The sequence below is a fragment of the Pristis pectinata genome, chromosome 1 (assembly GCF_009764475.1).
Source record: "Pristis pectinata isolate sPriPec2 chromosome 1, sPriPec2.1.pri, whole genome shotgun sequence".
Classification (NCBI taxonomy): domain Eukaryota; kingdom Metazoa; phylum Chordata; class Chondrichthyes; order Rhinopristiformes; family Pristidae; genus Pristis; species Pristis pectinata.
The window spans coordinates 1,721,037-1,742,442 of NC_067405.1; the positions used below are offsets into that span (position 1 = coordinate 1,721,037).

The following is a 21,406-nucleotide window of genomic DNA, read 5'->3' on the forward strand; positions in this document are numbered from 1 at the left end:
TTTTACAGAGAGTGGTGGGTGCCTGGACCACACTGCCAGGTGAGGTGATGGCAGAAGACATGATAGAGGAGTTTAAGAGGTATTTACACGTGCAGGGAATGGAGGGAGTGGTTGGTGCATGGAATGCACTGCCTGGGGTGGTGGTGGAGGCAGATACATTGAACAGGTTCAAGAGCTTGTTGGATAGGCACATGGAGGAGTGTGAGATAGAGGGATATGCGGGAGGAAGGGGTTAGGTAGTGTGAGGGTGGTCTGATGGACGGCACGACACGGTGGGCTGAAGGGCCTGTTTTGTGCTGTATGGTTCTATGTGCAGGCAGATGGAATTAGTTTAATTTGGCATCATGGTCGGTACAGACATTGTGGGCCGAAGATCCTGTTCCTGTGCTGTACTGTTCGATGTTCTACCACTCCACGAGTCCAGGAGAATCACTGAGCAGAGCACACTGAGTGGAAAGGATTGTCAGAAAAGAGGTGTTTCTGACCACAGCAGCAAGTGGTGGTGACTGGGAACATGCTGCCTTGAAGGACGGTGGAAGCAGGTCCCAACAGGAACGTCCACAGGGGAAATGGAGAAATAATGGAAAGGGCAAAGTCCACCGACAGTGGGGAGAGAGCAGGGGAGGGCTGCGGACACCCAACATGTTCCGTAAAGCTCGTTGAGAAATACGAGGCTGGTACACATCAGGAGATTAACAGACTGGGTCTCTCTTCTCACGATGGCTGAGCAGAGACTTAATAGGGGCTTTAAAATAATGAAAGCGGATACAGAGAGTGCTTCCATTTGTGGCAACGAGAAGAGTTGGAGGCTATCGATGTTAGAGTCACCAAGAAATCTAATCAGGAATTCAGAAGAAACTTCTTTACCCACGAAGCAATGGGAATGTGAAATTCACTCTCAATGGGAGGGAGAATCAGAACCGTTCTCGCTGACTTACCTGAGGAGAAGTTTGTTGTTTTGCGGCAGCAGGCCAGAGCAAAGTCATAAAATGGAGGTTGGACAATCATGAGAGAGAAGGGATTACGCCGACAGATGGGAGACGGAGGGGGAGACTCAAGCATAAACACCATTATAGACACGATAGGCCAAATGGCCTGTTTCTGTGCTGTAATGGCCAGGAAACGTAGCGATGGATCGGTGGCTTCACTGCCACGCATGATGGCAAACAACTCTTTCCACGCTTGTCCCAATGAGTGCACTGAAACTGTGGAGCGATGTGAACAGGCTGCATGAAGACCATCCATCTCCTCTGGGCCAGATTTAACCCAGATATGTTGACAGCTCCACTTTTAGTTGACCTTCAGCAGCCCCACCTGCCCCTCTGTGTTCTCCAGACTTGATCTTATTTGGTGCGACAGGACCTTGGATGTCCTGGGTCAGCCTGACGTGCAGAGACTGAGGTCCAGTGTCTGTCCCTGCATTGGGACATGGGCCTTTCAACAGCCAGTGTGGCTTAACGTGGGCAAAGGGCCCCAGCAGAACCAGAGGGGCTCACTTCAATAATACAGCACCGCCCCTCCTACAGTGACGCTCCCTCAGTACCGTCCCTCTCACAGTGTGACCCTCCCTCAGTACCGTCCCTCCCACACCTCCTAAATCCATTCAAGCTTTCCTTTCAAAGTCTGTGACTCCGGGTGACCAGTCGTGGCTGACAGCTGGCATCTGAGTTGTGCCCTAACCCAGCGCACTGTGCTGAGTACAGTGTGCGTGAACATACACCTATCCGCTCCCTCACTGCGACTGAAGGGAAATTCGAGAGGTGTCCCAGGCTCTAACCAGTTAAGCCTCAACTTGTCCAGACCTGACTGAGCAGGACTGGGACAACCTGTTGCCACAGAACTGTCCCATTTACTGCATCAATAAATTAATCTGATTAACTCGTCCCCAAGGCAACTGCTGCCCACTAATGCATCAGCTAATGGCCAATCAGGTCCCCAGAGTTGACAGGGTTAGAAAAGCAATTCAATGCATGGTAAATAGTTGCAGTTTCTGCCAACGGGACACATCAAAGCCTCTGGACGGCAGTCACCCAGCTCCAGGTCTCTGGTGCCTGTCCCAGGGCAACTGAGCATCACCCTGCAGGGAATCTCTGGGCAGGTTCCTCACTGATTCCTGGATCGCCTGGTGTTTTGATTAGCTGCTGAGGAGGGAGAGGTTGCAATCCTGGCAGCTTTGATTTCTGTCACAGCAGGGTTCCCCTTCACCAATGCACTCACATACCTGGCTGAACAACAACATTCACTGTCTAGATGAAAGCCATAGCTGTGGGAACTCGCATGGGCCCGTACTCTGCCTGTTCCTTCTGGGGATATGGCTTGTTTCAGACCTACTTGCTTCCTCCCCCTCAGTATTTCCAGCACAGCAACAACTACGTTGGCACTGCTTCCAAATCCATATTTCCACTCGACAGAATGGCTCACACGAGGGGCATAATTTGAAGCTGATTGGAGGAAGGCATTGGGGGATGTCAGAGGTTCTTTCATAAAGAGAGTGGTGGGTGTGTGGAACTCACTGCCAGCAGAGGTTGTGGGGGCAGATACATTCGGGACATTTAAGAGACTCGTAGATAGACACATGAATGATAGAGAAATGGGGGGCGATGTGGGAGGGAAGGGTTAGATAGATCTTAGAGCAGGATAAAATGTTGGCACAACATTGTGAGCCGAAGGGCCTGTACTGTGCTGTAATGTTCTATGTTCTATGACACAGGAGGAGGCCATTTGGCCCATGAAGTCTATGCCAACTTCCTGCACTCTTATCGAACTCAAATCTCATTACTTTTGTTGCCAATTTCCACCTGCTCCTCACTTCACATTGTCCATCTCAGACGATCTTTCTGGAGGTAGGCTAGCCATAAACATCCATTAGAAGCCTACAGACTATCTCGGCTTTACTTCCTCCTACACCTCCTCCCGTGGGAATGCATTCCATTCTCCCAATCCCTCCAGCTGTCGTACTTGCTCTGACGATGAGACTTTCTACACTGGTGCCTCTGAGGTCTCTTTCATCTTCCTGCACTATGGCCTCCCCTCTACCAGAGTATACAGAGTCCTTAACTGCATCTGCATTATTTCCTGCAACTCTGCTCTCACCCTCTCTCCTGCTGGACAGAGCTCCCCTGGTCCTCACCTTCCACCCACCAGGCTCCATATTGGACAGGTCATCATTCACCATTTCTCCCAGCTGAAGGAGACTCCACACCAGTCACATCTTCCCCTGCCCTTTCAGCATTTCAAAGGGGCCCTTCCCTTTGTGACTCCCTGGTGTGTTGTTCATCTCCACCCATCACTCCGCTTCTTACAGCCTGTCCCATGCAACCACCGTCCTTCCACCCCCTCCCTTCCCACCGCCCAACGACCCAAACAGTCCTTCCGGGAGAAATAAGTTTTCACACACTTCTTCCAATCCATTGTACTGCACTCAGTGTTCACAACGGGGTCTCCCTTACACTGGAGAAACCAAACGCAGACCAGGTGAGCACACTGCAGAGCACCTGCATTCAGTCCTGCTCCTCGGTGCTGCTGAAAGATTTATTGTTTCCTTCATCATCTATGCACTTGACTGTCCCAATGCCCAGTCTGTGTTTTGCCAGTGCCACTCACCTCTTCACAGCCTGGGTCCAAACACGAACCAAAGAGCTGAACTCCAGGTGTGAGGGGAGAGGGACTGCCCTCAACATCAAGGCAGCAGTTGACCGAATGTGGCATCAAGGAGCCCCGGTAAAGCTGAAGTCTCGGGAAAACACTCCAGTGGTTGGAGTCACACTTTGCACAAAGGAAGATGGTTGTTGTTGGGAGCCCTGGGACATCACTGGGCCCAGCCATCTCCAGCTGCTTCATCAACGGCCCTCCTTCCATCAGAAGGTCAGCGGTGGGGATGTTCACCAATGATTGCAGAATGTTTAATTCCATTCATAAGTCTTTGGTAAATGAAGCAGCCCCTGTCTGCAGGCAGCGAGACCTGGACAACATTCAGGCATGGGCTGATACACGGCAGGTAACAATCGTGCCATGCCAGGCGGTGACTCGCTTCCTGCTACCCCAGAGTCTTGCCCCCGGTACAAGGCACAAGTCCAGGAGTGTGATGGAAAGCTCTCTCTCCACTCGCCTGGATGACTGCATCTCCATTCGTCAGGGAATTCAACACCTTCTGAGACAAAGTGTCCCGTTTGATTGCTACTCTAACCAGTGCCGTGCATATCAGCTACATGATGCACAGCAGTTATCCACCCAGGGTTTTCCGACAGAACCTCCGAAACCCGTGGCCTCTCTGCCCAGAAGGACAAGGGCAGCAGGAGCAGGAGAACACCGCCACTAGCAGGTTCCCCTCCAAGCCACACACCATCCTTCATCACAACTAGAACTTCATCATGCTGGAACTCCCTCCCACACAGTACTGTTCAATTCCATTCACAACTCCACAGCAAATAAAGCAGTCCACACAGCAAGATCGGGACAACATTCAGGTATGGGCTGACCTTGGCCATCCCTACGTCTGCACTCCCTTCCAGCCCTACAACCTTCCGACACCTTCAACCCTCGTGATTGTCCTCAACATAAGAAATAGGAGCCGGGGTAGACCAACTCCACCAACTTGAGCCTGCACTCCCATTCAATAAGTTCATGGCTGATGCAGTCTTGGCCTCAATACCATTTCCATGCTCATTCCCCACACCCACTGACACCCCACAGAAACGTCGTTGCAGGGTGATGATTGGGAGTTAAATATCAGGTAATACGGAAGGATAGGCAGGGAGGTAAGGAAGGTGGGGTAGCGCTTTTAATTCAGAATGAGATCAGGGTGATAGTCAGAGGTGATACAAGATCCAAGGAGCAGAATGTTGAGTCCATCTGGGTAGAAATTAGGAAGAGTAAAGGGAAAACAATCTCTGGTGGGAGTTGTCTCTAGGCCACTGAATAATAACATTGCAGTGGCACAGGCAATAAACCAAGAAATATCTGATGCATGTAACAATGGAATGGCAGTTATCAAGGGGACTTTAACTTGCGCATAGATTGGGCAAATCAAGTTGGTCGAGGCAGTCTTGAGGAGGACTTCATAGAATGCATCCGTGATAGCTTTCTTGAACAGCGTTAGTGAACCTACAAGGGAACATGCTGTCTTAGATCTGGTCCTGTGCAATGAGACAGGTAAAATTCACCATCTTGTAGTTAGGGATCCTCTTGGAAAGAGTGACCGCAGTATGATTGAATTTCTCATACAAATGGAGGGTGCAATAGTTCGATCTAAAACCAGTGTATTATGCTTAAACAAGGGAGGCTACAACAGGATGAGGGAGGAGTTGGTTGGTGTGGACTGGGAACACAGGCTGTGTGGTGGGACAGTTGAGGAACAGTGGAAGACTTTCAAAGAGATTTTTCAAGGTGCTCAACAAAGTATATTCCAGTTAAAAGCAAGGACAGTCAGGGTGGGGAGAGCCAGCCACCGATAACTAAGGAAATAAAAGAAGGGAACAAGCTAAAAGCTCAATCCTGATGCAAAAACATCAACAATTCCTTATCCCCCACAGATTGTGCTCGACCTGCTCAGTCCCTCCAGCAGATTGCATGTTGCTCCAGATTCCGGCATCTACAGTCTCATGTCTCCGGTTTCTAAGCTGTATGACTATCTCCACCATTCTCTTTAAAACTCCTCCTGCATATGTGATGTGTGCAGACATGCTCACTAATTTGTGTATAAATATTTGCATAATTGCATATGCTTGTATGTGACCCATGTGTCAATCTGTGTACACAATCTGGGCTCTGTGCACTTGTGAGAGTGCGCGCCAGTATCCGTATGCTTGGCTTCATGACGGGGTGTTTGTGTGTGCTTCTGAGTGAAGAGTTAACACAATGTATTCCGATATTCCCAAAAAGAAGAATTGCTGGGATCTGATTTTGGATATTACAAGTTGGAGAACATCTCATAAATAACTAAATATCAAGAACAGGAAATGTCACAGGAGGAGGAGTGTTTTGATTCGGGGATGCTGCTGGTCTTGGGTCACACTGGAGAGTTTGCGACCCCAAACAATCGCCACCCGGTGCACAAATCTGAAAATAAAGGAGTCGGTGGTGCAGAATGGGAGTGGTGCGGAGCGGCGTCAGCATTCCTCAAGGCACAGCCATCTCCGGAATGCCAGATAACTGGGACCATGGGCGGAAGAATTCCTGGCTGCTTCTCGGGCTGGCTGGTGACAGGTCAGGTGGAGGCAGGAAATGTTGGAGGAAATGTACTGGGTGGGGTTGGGTGAGCTCAAGGCTTCCTGGGGACTATCTGTACACATACAAACAGGAGCAGGAGAGGCCCCTCGAGCTCGTCCTGCCATTCAAAGTAATCACGGTTCCTCTTACTGTAAGTTTAACTCTACGTTCCTGTCCACCATCTCAAATAACGATGAGTCGGAGTACAGGAAGGAGATAGAGAGCTTAGTGACATGGTGTCATGACAACAACCTTTCCCTCAATGTCAGCAAAACAAGAGCTGGTCATTGAGTTCAGGAAAGGGGGCAGTGCACAAACACACCTGTCTACATCAATGGTGCTGAGATTGAGAGGGTTGAGAGCTTCAAGTTCCCAGGAGTGAACATCACCAATAACCTGTCCTGGTCCACCCACGTAGACATCATGGCCAAGAAAGCTCTCCAGCGCCTCTACTTCCTCAGGAGGCTAAAGAAATTTGGCATGTCCCCTTTGACACTCAGCAACTTTTACCAATGCACCATAGAAAGCATCCTATCTGGATGTATCACGGCTTGGTACGGCCACTGCTCTGTCCGGGACCACACAAAACTGCACAGCGTTGTGGACACAGCTCTGCACATCACGGAAACCAGCCTCCCCTCCATGGACTCTGTCTACACTTCTCACTGCCTCAGTAAAGCAGCCAGCATAATCAAAGGCTCCCCCCCACCCCGGACATTCTCTCTTCTCCCTCCTCCCAATAGGCAGAAGATACAAAAGCCTGAAAATATGTACCACCAGGCTCAAGGACACCTTCTATCCCGCTGTTATAAAACTACTGAACAGTCCCCTAGTACGATGAGATAGACCCTTGACCTCACAATCTACCTCGTTATGACCTTGCACCTTACTGTCTGCCTGCGCTGCACTTTCTCTGTAACTGTAACACTTTACTCTGCATTCTGTATTGTTTTACCTTGTACTACCTCAATGCACTGTACAAGACAAGTTTTTCACTGTAGCTCGGTACAAGTGACAATAATATACCAATTCCACCTAGAGTCAAATAGCACGGAGACAGGCCCTTCAGCCCACCTCGTCCATGCCAACCATGGTGCCCACCAAGCTAGTCCCATTTGCCACGTTTAGCCCACATCCCTCAAAACCCCTTCTATCCATGCCCGTATCCTGTGGTAACCTTTCACTCCACCTTGCTTAGCAAAAATCTATATACCTCTGCCCTAAAAATATTCAAAGACTCTGCTTCCACCAACTCCAAGGAAGAGAGTTCCAAAGACTCACAGCCCTCAGAGAATTAAAGTTCACCTCTGTCTTAATAGGTCAACCCCTTAGTCCAAATGCTCCCACGCGAGGACAGATCTCCAATAAAGGAGTTATGTTTGTTATTTTCTGATCCACCTATAAAAGCCGTAAAATAACTGATGGAGAATAGTCGTCCTTCCACACAGAACGTAAGTGGACAGCTCACTGCCCTTTACTGAGTCCGGACTTATTCCATTCAAACTCTCAAATCATGAGGGTGTGACTTGACTTGCTGACCAAAGGCCAGCAGCAAACCCAACCTCGCATCAAGGTAAGATGCTGTCCAGGGGTACATGTTACGTGCATTGGGCTGTTTCCTGCACAATTCTCACAACCTTGGTACAATCCAGCCCATGAATTTCACCCAGTGGTTCCGTACACGGTTCACGTACTGGACAAAGGACAGAGAACAGTACAGCACAGGAACAGGCCTGTCAGCCCATGATGTTCTGCCGAACTAATTAAGCTTATAATACTAATCCCTTCTGCCTACACATTGTCCATATCCTTCCACTCTCTGCACATTCATGTGCCTAGCCAAGAGCCACTGAAGCGCCCCTATCTGCCTGCACCACCACCCCGGCAGCAAATTCCAGGCACCCACCGCGCTCTGTGTAAAAAACTTGCCCCACACATCTCCTTTGAACTTTCCCCCTCTCTCCCTAAATGCACGCCCTCTCGTATGAGACAGTTCTACCCTTAGAAAAAGACTCTGGCTGTCTACTCTATCTGTGCCTCTCATAATATTATAAACTTCTATCAGATCTCCCCTCAGCCTCTGCCGCTCCAGAGAAAACAAACCAAGTTGTCCAACCTCTCCTTATAGCACATGCCCTCTAATCCAGGCAGCATCCTGGTAAATCTCTTCCGTACCCTCTCCAAAGCCTCAAGATCCTTCCTGTAATGGGGCAACACCTGACACGTTCAATGCCAATGCATGACACATTTCTTGAACTCATGCATTGAGCAATCCCTGCTCAATGCTCCAGGGATTTCCTCCTGTCACAGGTGGTCTCCCTGGATAGGCTGCCGAGTTGGAGCCTCAGGTCAGAAGTTGAGAAGCAGCCCCGGGGGGAGGGGTGTCCTCGGGGCTTAGGCTCACGGTCCCCCATCCCCTGGAGCACAGAGAAAACCCCACTGATACTCCCAGCTCTCCACCCAGAGGCAGTGGTAGCAGAGACCTGGCACCCTTGGCTCCCTGTTTTGCCTGTCTTTCGATCACTTCAGGCAGCAACAGCTGTTCTATGACTTATTTCTCACTTTCTGGTTAATCCCTGCATTAGGAAGGTCCCTGATGCTCACCAGTCAACTGAGAGGGACCTTGACTTCTTCTTGAGCAGAGACCTCACATCATGCTGGCAGGCACCCACGACAGCACCCACCTATGGAAATATTACTCCATGGACTCTGTCTACACTTCCCACTGCCTCAGAAAAGCAGCTAATACAATCAAGGACCCCTCCCACCCCGGACATTCTCTCTTCTTCTATTAGGCAGAAGATAGAAAAGCTTGAGAATACGTACCACTAAGCTCAAGGACAGCTCCTATCCCGCTGTTATCAGACTCTTGAACGGACATGTTATGCAATAATGATGAACTCTTGATCTCTCAATCTATCTTGTCGTGGCTCTTGCACCTTATTGTCTACCTGCACTGTGCTTTGTCCATAACTGCAACACTTTATTCTGCAATCTCTTACTACTTTTCCCTTGTACTACCTCAACGTACTTATGAATGGAACAATCTGTCTGGATGGCATGCAAAACAAAAGCTTTTCACTGTATCTCAGTACATGTGACAATAATAGATCAATTCCAACTCCACAGGAGCTGTGAACGTGATGCTCCAAGTGAGGAACCGATCTAATGTTGCAGCAGTGGTGATTGGGGTCTGCTCATGGGGATGGTGGGCTTCCCTCTTCTAATATTCAACACACTCTTGGCCTGATAGCTGCACAGGAGAGTGGTGATGCTGACACCCAACCGTGGGCACCATTGGTACAGATTGTCAGCAATGAGATCCATACCAATGCTTGGTACCCTTCCCATTTCCATTCCATCCTCGTGTTGCTCCAGTGAGACCATCAGCGGACAGGTATCACATAACTTTACGTAGAGTCCAAGGAATACACATGGGAAAGCGCTGGTGCTGGCCCTGATCCCTGTGGTAACAGACTGTTACAACTGTTTAATGCCAGAACTATTTCTAATTCTAGTGACTGCCAGAAAAGGCAGTTGTAGACAAAATCATCATGGGTTTTAAGAAGAAACTAGACATGTTAGATCTGCTCAACAAATGGAGGTCAGGGTTGTTAGAAAGCATGTGATGTGGAGGTGGCAACACAGGAGTTAAATAACTGGACGAGTCGCGCACGGCCCCGAACCAACTATTTGGGGAGGCAAATTCAGGTCCCAGCAGGGCAACAGTTTAAAGTTAAATAATCTGGAATTAGAAAAAAATTCTTAATGGTGAACTGGTTTCCTTCGGGGAGGAAATTGGCCAACGTTAACTTGGCTGATATGTGAATCCAGACCACGATGCGGTTGACTCTCAACTGCTCTCTGAACTGGCCCAGCCAGACACCTGTACCATAACCACTGCATTAAAATGGGATGGAATTGGACAGACCACTAAGCACTGAATTCAGACGTGGCTCAGTCCCTCTGCACACCATCCTGATTTGGAGATACATCACCGTTCCTTCACCGTCACTGTGTCTAAACCCTGGAACTCCCTCCCCAACAGCACCGTGGGAGCATCTTCTCCAGAACGACCACGGTGGCTCACCCCACTTTCTCTCAAGGGCAGTTAGGGACAGGCAATAAATGCTGGTCTTAACCGTGACACCCAGATCCCAAAACGTGAAAGAGAAAACACGAACCAATTGCTTTCTCCTCACCGAAACCATGACTTTAACTTCCCACCCAGATGGGTTGTAACTGGGTTGGAGCCTCCCTGTCTGGCTTGGGAGTGCAGTGATGTGTAGGTTACTCAGGGAACCCAGTGCTCTCTGCGAAGTGCAAGCTCTAGAACAGTAATCAGTATTTTATGGACTTTTGGACCCTGGACCAATAATCACTGAGAGCTGGTTGCGCAGGTGAACCCCAGGCAAGGCTGTAGGGAAGGGCTGTGACTGACAAGCAGCAGGTACTGAACTGTAGCTCCAACCGGAAGCAGAACAGACCTTAACCATATCAAAACAATAGGACGGAACCCAGGCAGTGGGACAACAGGTGCAAACAGGAGGACATTGAGCCTCTCAAGTCCTTTCTAACATTCAACGAGGTCATGGTACCTCCTCTGCACCACGAGTTATTGATGCCATTACCCTTTGAACACTACCATATCAGTCTTCACTGTGGCAGCTGCAGCTTTCTGGGTCTTGAGTGCCAGACCCACGTGTGAGGAAGCACCTTCTGATTTTAAGGTTTTGCCATAAGATACCCCCAACATCTGCAAGAGGGTGAACAGAGGAAAACCATCAGTGCTGTTCTGCTTCCCAAAGCCGGCTTGTCTTCTTTGCAGGTCTAAAATTGCCAAGAAATCAGACATTCTAAAACTCCCATGGTGAGAAGTTCAAGTATGTGGAGGCATCAGTGGCCAAATCAGTCTGGCAGTGGAACAGGTCTAAATGGTAAGGCCCTGGAGAGTTGTAGAACAGAGAAACCCAGGGATACAGGTACATGGTTCCCTGAAAATGGCGGCAGACATGGGGTGAAGGCACTGGGCATGCTTTGAGGGCACTGATTACAGGAGTTGGGACATCATGTTGCAACTGTACAAGTCGTTGATGAGATCACTCTCGGAGTATTGTGTACAATTCTGGTCACCCAGCTATGGGAAGGAAGTCATTACGCTGAAAAGGGTGCAGAAAAGATTTACAAAAATGGGACTGGGGGGGCTAGAGCTACAAGGAGAGACTGGATAGGCTAGGACTTCTAGATCTTTATAAAATTATGGGGGGGGCATAGATAAGGTGGATGGGCACAGTCTTTTTCCCAGGGTAAGAGAGTCTAAAACAAGAGGATATTAATTTTAAGGTGAGAGGTGAAAGATTTAAAAGGGGCTGAAGAGAAAGCCTTTTCACACAGAGGGTGGTGGGCGTGTGGAACGAGCTGCCAGAGGATGTGGTAGAGGTGGGTACAACTACAACGTTCAAGAAAACATTCAGACAGATACACGGAAAGGAAAGGTTTACAGGAATATGGGCCAGACACGGGCAAATGGGACTAGCTCGGATAGGCAGCTTGGTTGGCATGGACGAGTTGGACCGAAGGGCCTGTTTCCATTCTGTGTAATTCTATCACTATTATCTGTTCTGAAGATGTTGACTTGAACTTTTTGTCTTAACATATTTTAGAATTTTTTTTATGAATAAAGTATATTTTGAAATAGAAATCATATTAGATACAGAGTAGAGCTCCCTCTGGACTGTCCTGTCACACACTCCATGATACATAAGAGGCTATTCTGCCCTTCTCATTAATGCCCACCCTATGGTGATTATCTCCAATTAGTCTCACTGCTTTACTTTATCCCAGAACCCTAAAATTTATTCTTCCTCCTTATGCAAACCTCTGCTGAATTTACACCGTACTTCCAGGCGACACGTTCCACATCACAACTCACTGCATAAAAACATTCTTCTCCCTCTGGTTCTCCTGCCGATCCCCTTCACTCCGTGTCCTCTGATTAGCGTGTGATCGGGTTCTCCATTATCTGCTCATTATTTTGAGCATCTGCTTTGAATGCCCCCTTAACTCCCTCTTCTCCAGTGAGAGAAACCCCAGCTTCTCTGGTCTCCTTGTGTCATTGCTCTATCACCTCCTGGTATTGTCCCTTGCCCTTTAAGGAAGCAGTACATTCCCTGGGACATGGAGTAGGGGAAGGGGGGGACATCAAAATGTGATTGGCCCCTCAATAGAACAAGGCACCAGTCTTGCAAACTGCAGCCTGCAGGGAAATTTCACGGACGGGGGAGTGGTTGAACACAAAGGCACATATATACACCCACTGCTGCTTGACTCTGTCTCAAAGGCTGAGATTTCATTCTTACCATTCAATCTGCAGCGGACACACTGGCCCTGGCTTGTGGGGGCATTGCCAGGCCAGATGGAATTTAAGAGAACTCAGAGAAAGCGTTGTTCGAGAAGTTAGGCGCTGCTGAATCGGAAGAATGAGGAATGCCGGGGGAGGAAGGCCGTGCAAATGCCAGACAGCTCTAGAGCGGATGCCTTCTGAACGGGAGGGCTCGCTCAGGCACGGACACAGAAGGTGCTGTATTAACAGTGCCGAGAGCTGGGTGCAGACGGATCACAGAGTCATACAACACGTAAACAGGCCCTTCGGTCCAACTTGTCCATGCCCAAAAGATGCCCATCTAATCTAGTTTCATTTGCCCACATTTGGAATTGGTTTATTATTGGTACATGTACCAAGGTACAGTGAAAAACTTGTCTTGCATACCGTTCATACAGATCAATTCATTACACAGTGCATTGAGGTAGTACAGGGTAAAACAATAACAGAATGCAGAGTAAAATGTAACAGTTACAGAGAAAGTGCAGTGCAGGCAGACAATAAGGTGCAAGGTCATAACAAGGTAGATTGTAAGGTCAAGTTTCCATCTCAGAGTACTAGGGGACTGTTCAATAGTCTTATAACAGCGGGATAGAAGCTGTCCTTGAGCCTGGAGCTACGTGCTTTCAGGCTTTTGTATCTTCTGCCCAATGGGGGGGGGGAGAAGAGAGAATGTCCAGGGTGGGTGGGGTCTTTGATTATGCCGGCTGCTTTACTGAGGCAGCGAGAAGTGTAGACATGGAGGGGAGGCTGGTTTCTGTGATGTGCTGTGCATTTGGCCCATATCCCTCTAAACCTTTCCTATCCATGTACCTGTGCGAATGTCTTTTAAACATTGTGACTGTGCTTGCCTCTACCATTGTTCCAAGTACCCACCAACCTCTCAGATGTGCCCATCAGATCCCCTTTAAACCTTCCCCCTCTCACAAAGTTGAGAGAGGCAGCTGGTGGGGAAAGGGAGAAGCTTGGAGTCCAGGGGCAGAGGGTCAATGATCAGCCCTGCCCTCCCTCGATGGCACACGGGCCGGATGGTCGGGGCACTCGTTCGGACCCATGGGTTCCCCTCCCTCAGCAGCCTACACCTCATCACTGGGAACAGGCAGACGGGACAAATGTGCTTCCTTCAAGATGATGCAGGAATCGTGATCATCCTGATTCTGACTTTAGGTAGAGTCACAGGGCCCAACGGCGCAGAAACGTACACTCCAGTGCACCATTTGCCCACATTTGGCCCATATCCCTCTGAACCCTTTGGCTGAAAGGTTTAGAGGGATATAGATCAAACACGGGTAAATGGGACTAGTGGGAATGCACAGTGAGATCGGGAGAACTCACACCAGTCCTCATTGAGGGGTCAGCGGTGGAAAGGGTGAGCAGCTTCAAGTTCCTGGGTGACAACATCTCGGAGGATCTATCCTGGGCCCAACACATTGATGCAATCATGAAGAAGGCACACTAGTGGCTCTACTTCATTAGGAATTTGGGGAGATTCTGTATGTCATCAAAGGCTCTTACAAATTTCTACCGATGTGCAGTGGAGAGCATCCTGACTGGTTGCATCACCGCCTGGTACAGAGGCTCCAATGCACAGGATCGCAAGAGGCTGCAGAGGGTTGTAGACTTAGCCAGCTCCATCACGGGCACAACCCTCCCCGCCATCGAGGACATCTTCAAGACGTGGTGCCTCAAGAAGGTGGCATCCATCATTAAGGACCCTCACCACCTGGGATATGCCCTCTTCTTGTTACTACCATCGGGGAGGAAGTACAGGAGCCTGAAGACCCCCACTCAATGATTCAGGAACAGCTTCTTCCCCTCCCCGTCATCAGATTTCTGAATGGTCCATGAACCCATGAATTCACTGTTCCTTTTTTTGCTCTATTTAGTTATTTTTGTAATTTATAGATTTTATGTCTTGCACTGTACTGCTGCTGCAAAACAACACATTTCACGTCATACGTCAGTGATAGCAAACCTGGTTGTGATTTGGGCCAAAGGGCCTGTTTCCATACTGTATGACTCTTATGTCCTCGTCAACTGTTGCATCCATCTGTACCCAGCCCATTCACCCACATCAGGACCAGAGCCTTCGATTCAAGTGTTTATATAGAAGCTTCTTAAATCTGCCTGCAACACCCCCTCAGGTAATGCATTCCACAGAGTGTTGTTACAGAACACAAGCTGTTGATAATTCCTTTAAGCACATCCCGGCATCCTTCAGAAACGTCCCAGAGACGTACAACACAAAAACAGGCCCTTCGGCCCACCATGTCCATGCTGACCATCAAGCCCCCATCTACATTAATCCCACTTACTATTGGTTACAACCTTAGAGTCATCGAGTCACAGAGCAATACAGCAGGGATACAGGCCCTTCGGCTCAACCAGTCCATGCCGACTACGGTGCCCACCCAGCTAGTCCCAATTTCCTGCGTTCAGCCCATATCCCTCCAAGCCCCGCCCCTCCATGTACCTATCCAAGTGCTTCTTAAATGATCCTGTTGTTCCTGCCTCACCCACTCCCTCTGGCAGCTCGTTCCATACACTCACCACCCTCTGCGTGAGAAAGTTGCCCCTCAGGTCCCTTTTAAATCTTTCCCCTGTCACCCTAATCTTATGCCCCCTAGTTTCGGACACACATACCCTGGGGAAAAGACTGTTACCGTCCACCTTATCTCTGCCTCTTATAATTTAAACGCTTCTATAAGGTCTCCCCTCATTCTCCTACGTTCCAAGGAATAAAGACCCAGCCTGGCCAACCTCTCCCTATAACTCAGGCCCTCGAGTCCTGGCAACATCCTCGTAAATCTTCTTTGCACTCTGTCCAGTTTAACCACGTTTTTTCTATAATAGGGCTATGTCGTGGTGATTTAAGTGCTTGTCCAGATGACTTTCAATCACAGCAATTGCCGAGAAACAAACACTTTTGCTGAATACACGTAAACCCAGGTCCAACAACCATGGATGGATCTCACTGATAAATGGAACATTCAAAATCTGGCAGACAGCAGACCCGGTGCTGTCCATTGATGCAGTTTATGGGCCAGTGGAGAAGGAGGTAGACATAAGGGTGAAGCTCCAACTTCACTGCATGTCGCACACTTCCAGGGCAGGAACTGCACAGGCTAGCCGCAGGGTTAAGTTCCCTCTACACTGCCCTGTCACACTCCCAAAGCAGGGCAATACAGGTTAGGTACAGAGTAAAGCTCCTTCTTTCACTGCACAACATGCACTCCCAGGGCATGGACAGCATGGGTTAGGTACAGAATAATGCTCCCTCTTTACTGCACATCACACACTCCCAGGGCACGGACAGCATGGGTTAGGTACAGAATAATGCTCCCTCTTTACTGCACATCACACACACTCCCAGGGCACGGACAGCATGGGTTAGGTACAGAATAATGCTCCCTCTTTACTCCACATCACACACATTCCCAGGGCACGGACAGCATGGGTTAGGTACAGAATAATGCTCCCTCTTTACTGCACATCACACACACTCCCAGGGCACGGACAGCATGGGCTACATATCGAAAAACTCCCTTGACATTATCCTGTGGTACTCCTCCAAGACAGGGATAGCACAGGTTAGATCTAGAGTTCCTTCAACAATATCCTGTCACATACTTCCAAAGGAAGGGATAAAAAGCAAAGATAAATGCTGCCTTGAGGGAATCTCCCCAAAAGCACTGTGGATCAGAGCAGATTCCTCTTGCAGATTCTTCCTTAGTGGTCCCTGAGAGATTTCTGCATCAAAGCCCTGGAGGCAAATTCTGAAAACACCCTTGGCATTTGTTACACAAAAACCATCAGCAGTGCTGAGAGGGAGGAGCTTCAGCAAGGACTGAGTGAAGGCGCCAATGTACTGAGACACTCTGGGCGAGAAGTAGCAGCACACACATGCAGGAGGCAAGGGCAACATGCAGAACACAAGAGCGGGAAACAGCAGGAACGAACCAGAGAAAGTGTGTGAGCGTCGGCGATGGGAGGATGGATAGGGGTTGACGTCGTGCCAGATGCCCCGAATCCTGGCGTTGTACTCTGGAGGAAGGCAAGGAAAGGGAAGAGCTGCATGACGCAGGCAAGAGCAGAAGGGTACGGAGACGAAGCAGTGGGACGAGGAAGGGATTGAAGCAGCCCTGGATGGAGCCTCAGTCCCTCTCTCTCGGGGCACTGGTATCTCTCAGTCAGGGACACATCCGTACACTGAGTGGTCAGCAGCATGTCTGACTGGTGTCTCCCAGTCCCAATCACTTGCAGTCATTTGTAACTTTACATGGGTAAAGTTAAAAGCACAGTCATTCAGGAGCGTAGCGGCAAATGAGTGAATGAAATAGACATGACAGAGGTGTACAAAGTATTGAGAGGAATAGATAGAGTGGACAGGCAGCGCCTCTTTCCCAGGGCGCCAATGCTCAATACAAGAGGGCATGGCTTTAAGGTAATGGGTGGGACGTTCAAGGGAGATATCAGAGGAAGGCTTTTTACCCAGAGAGTAGTTGGGACATGGAATGTGCTGCCTGGGGTGGTGGTGGAGGCAGGTACATTGGTCAAATTCAAAAGATTGTTAGATAAGCAAATGGAGGAATTTAAAATAGAGGGATATGTGGGAGGAAGGGGTTAGATAGTCTTAGGCAAGGTTTAAAGGTCGGCACAACATTGTGGGCCAAAGGGCCTGTATTGTGCTGTACTGTTCTATGTTCTATGACTCAGAGTGGGGAGCAGGGGGGAGTGGGTTACAGGGGAGGCAGGGGGAGCAGGGGGGAGTGGGTTACAGGGGAGGCAGGGGGAGCAGGGGGGAGTGGGTTACAGGGGAGGCAGGGGGAGCTGGTGGTGTAACGGGGGGAAAAGGCAGGAGAGTGAAGATCAGCACACAGGAGGGGCATCACAAGAGAGGCAGCAAACCTGAGCTGCCGAGGACCATGAAAAGTTCACTCAGACCCTCAAGCCCGAGCTCTGCACACAGCTTCCCCCTTCTCACTGAAGGGGCTGGTTAATAAACAGTCCTCAGTGACCAAGCGGCCATTACTGATTGTGGGAGAGTTGCAAACCTCTGTCTCTCTCTGTGCGCTGTTCCCTCCCCTCTCTGCAGACTCACAGCCTGGTCCCAGACTCCACATAAAGGGCAATTCCACAGCTTCTACCCTCTGTCCACCTGCAATCTTCAGTTATGTTGCCCATTAAGTTCCAGAAATTCCATCGGATAAATTCCTTTGTGTTATTCCATCATGTGTGCTTCCTCAAGCCCAGGGAAAACCGGGTGGGTTTGGAAGCGTACCAGGTAACACCATTGCCTCACAGCTCCAGAGACCCCGGTTCGATCCCAGCCTCCGGTGCTGACTGTGCAGAGTTTGCACGTTCTCCCTGTGACCGCCTGGCTTTCCCCCAAGTTCTCCGGTCTCCTCCCACATCCCAATGGAGTGCAGGGTCAGTGGATTAATCATTGACTGTAAATTACCACGAGATGGAAGCGAATTGGGTGTGTGAGAGAGAATAGGTTACAGGAAAACACATGGGAGAATAGGACGGATGGGATTGCTCTGAGAGCCGGCATAGACTCAATGGGCTGGATGGCCTTCCTCTTCATCCCAAGGGAAAGTGTAAGTGCGGAGCCAAGGACAGAGCGGTGGGGAACTGTGAGTAAAGGGTCATTCTAACCACTCTCAGCTCATCTTACTTCTCTGCTTTGAGGATGTTATGCAGGTCGCCCTCACGTCAGACTGCCCTGTATCACAGGGTGTACCTGCACACCCAACAGGAGCAGCTACAAGGCTGCAGAACATCACTCGGGAATGCTTGGGAGATGGGGGGAGAGGCTGGGGAGCAGCTCCAGTTGATGTGTTCACTGGGGGACAGGCCCCTGCTCGAACCAACTCATCCTCAGAGACCTCGACACCTCCCTCTCTTGAGCTGCACGATTCCACTGTCCTCCACCCTCAGGCCACGGGTCCCACCCTCCCGCCACCTCCGCTCCTTCTCGCTCTCTCTCCCCCCCCCCCGAGCCTCCCCATCCCACCCACCCCCCTCCCCCTCCCATCAACCCATTCCCCAACCTCTCCTCTCCCCTCCTCCCCTTACCCCTCCCTCCCCTCCTTCCTATTCCTCCCCCTCAGCCCTCCTCCTCCCCTTACCCCTCACTCCCTCCTTCCCCTCCTCCCCTTCTCCCCCTCACCAACCCTTCCTCTCATTCCTCCTGCCCCCCCACCCCGTTCCTGCTTCCTCAAGCCACGGGAGAACCCCCGCCACCTCTCCTCTCCCCTCCCCTCCCCTCGCATCCCCCTCCCACTCCCCTCCCCTCCTCCCATCCCTCCTTCCCCCACTCCCTTCTCCCCTCCTTTCTCCTCTCGCCAATCCTTCCCCACTATTCCTCCCCCCCCCCCCCCCGTTCCTGCTGCCTCAAGCCACGGGAGACCCCCCAACCCTCCTCTCCTCTCCCCTCCCCTCTTTCTTTCCCCTCCCCTCCCTTCTCTTCCCTCCTCCCCACTCCACTCCTTCCTCCCTTCCCTCCCTTCCCCTCCCCTCCCCTTCCTAATCCCCTCCCTCCCTTCCCTCCCCCCCCCTTCACTCCCCCCCGGGGCCTACCTGCCACACGTTGGGCCACCAGCCCCTCCAGGCTGTAGTCCTCCCCGTCCTGCGGGCCGTCCATTGTGTCCGGGGTGACTGCCTTCTCCGGGGCGAGAGGCTGCGGTGGCACCCCGGGGCCCAGGCTGGTGTCTGCGTCCCTCCGGGTGGCAGCGGCGGGACCCGGGCCGAGGCCGAGGTGTGAGGGCGGCGTCCCGGGGCCCAGGCTGAGGCCGGGGCCAAGGCGTGAGGACGGCGCCCCGGGGCCCAGGCTGGGGCCGAGGTGTGAGGGCAGTGCCCCAGGGCCCGGGCTAAGGCTGGGGCCGAGGTGTGAGGGTGGAGCCCCCAGGCCCAGCATCAGCGTGTTGAGGGCCTCGATGGATTCTTCGATCTCCTGCCGGGAAGCGGGCCCGGGCGCCAGTGGCGCGGCCAGGCTGGGCTCGGACAGGCTGTGGCGGGGGCTGGGTGGGCCCTGGGCGGCAGCCTGCTGCTGCCAGGCGCTCAGGCCTCGCTGCACGGCTTGGCGGCTGCTAGTGCTACGGGCCGGCGCCTGGGGCAGAAGCGGTGGCCGGGAGCCGCACGACAGCGAGCGGGGCACGGAGGCCGCGCTGCCCGGCTGCAGCACGGCCATCTGCGGCCGCGGTGCCCACTCGGGCCCAGTGTAGGCGGCGTGCTGCGGGGCCGACAGCACGGGAAGAGGGCGGGCGGCGGGGCCTGGCGCAGGCCCAGGGCAGGCGGCGGCCAGCAGCGCCCCATCCGACGACGAACGGGTGCCCAGGCCCGGCAGCTCATCGTCCAGGATGTCGGTCTCCCGCTCAGCGCCACTGGCTGGCCCGTCCCCGTTGACGTGCACCTGGGCCGGCACCAGCACGTGGCGGGAGCCCGGGGCCCGGCCCAGGCCTTGGCCTGAGGCCCGGGCCTGCATTGGCACCGCGCCGTCCAGGCCGAAGCCGCTGAGTAGCCGGTCGAGCTCCCGCCGCTCCTCGGGCGTGATACCGGCGCTGGTGGCTGGTGGCTGCTCCTCGGTGCGGGTGGAGGCCGTCGAGTTGCCTGAGTCGCTGCTGACGGACAGCGTGTGCTCCAGGTGGTCAGGCAGGCTGGCCGGGGGCCCAGCACCGGCGCTTAGCGGGCCCACCGTGCCCTCTGCCCAGGCCTTCTTCTTCACGCGGGCGTACAGGCTCCCGTCCAGCGGCCCCTGGGTGTGCGCCACATCTGTGAGGGAGAGACATAGGTGTCAGGCCGGGCTGCTGAACCCCGGATCCCGCAGCAGCTAGAGGGGCAGGAGGCAGGGCCCAGGGCCGGGCGTGGCCCACACCCTGCCCCCGGGACCTGCCAGCACCCTAGTCCTTACCCTGCCCATGCTGGGCTCAGTACCCGCCAACACCACGGCCCAGGGAGGGCCGGGACTGGCCCATAGGGTGTCCCGGGACCTTGCCCACACTCGGCCTGGGACCCGACCCTCACCATGTCCCCGGGACCCACCAACACCATGACCCCAAACCCTGCCCACACAGCGGCCCAGGGAGAGCCAGGAGCAGCCCAGCACCCAGCCCACACAACAGCCCCAAACTCTGCACATGCTCCCAGGACCTGTCAACACCCAGCCCCAAACCCTGCCCATGCTGGGCCCGGACCCGCCAACACCACAGCCCCAAACCCTGCCCACACTGGGCCTCGACCCGCCAACGTCACGGCCCTGGCCCTCCCTGCCCACACAGCGGCCCAGAGAGGGCCGGGACCTGCCCATCAGGTGTCTCGAGACCTGCCCACTCTTGGCCCGAGGCCCTGCCAACGCAACATCCCAGGCACCCTGCCCACACAGCAGCCCCAGGACCGCCAACACCTTGGCCCAAACCCTGCCCACACAGCAGTGCTGGGAGGGCCAGGACTTGCCCATAGGGTGTCCAGGGACCCTGACCACTCAACAGCCCCAAACTCTGCCTGCTGTGGTTCGGGGACCTACCCACACCACGATGCTGGGACCCTGCCAACACCACAGCCCCAAACCCTGCCCACACTGGGCCCAGCACCCGCCAACACCATGACCCCAAACCCTTCCCATACAGCAGCCCCAGGCCTGCCAACACAGTGCCCTGGCGCCCTGCCCACGCAGCCTTCTCTTCCAAGCTGGGCCCAGGCACTGCCATCTTTGCCCACTCCATCATCCCACCCACAGCTGGGCCCAGGTACTGGCAGCCTTGCCCACTCCCTCTCACCCCACCCTTACCTCCTCGCTTTTCCACACTTGCTCTG

General features: G+C 52.4%; 1 protein-coding gene across 8 annotated transcripts in view; it reads right to left on the minus strand.

Annotated features, from left to right (window-relative positions):
- Positions 1–21,406, minus strand: part of tns1b (tensin 1b) — a 290,940-nt gene that overhangs the window by 66,831 nt on the left and 202,703 nt on the right. For all 8 annotated transcript variants that reach the window (XM_052014032.1, XM_052014038.1, XM_052014015.1 and 5 more), the window contains one exon: positions 19,175–20,365. In XM_052014032.1, the coding sequence (XP_051869992.1) occupies positions 19,175–20,365 (1,191 nt within the window). The remainder of the gene's footprint in view (positions 1–19,174; positions 20,366–21,406) is intronic.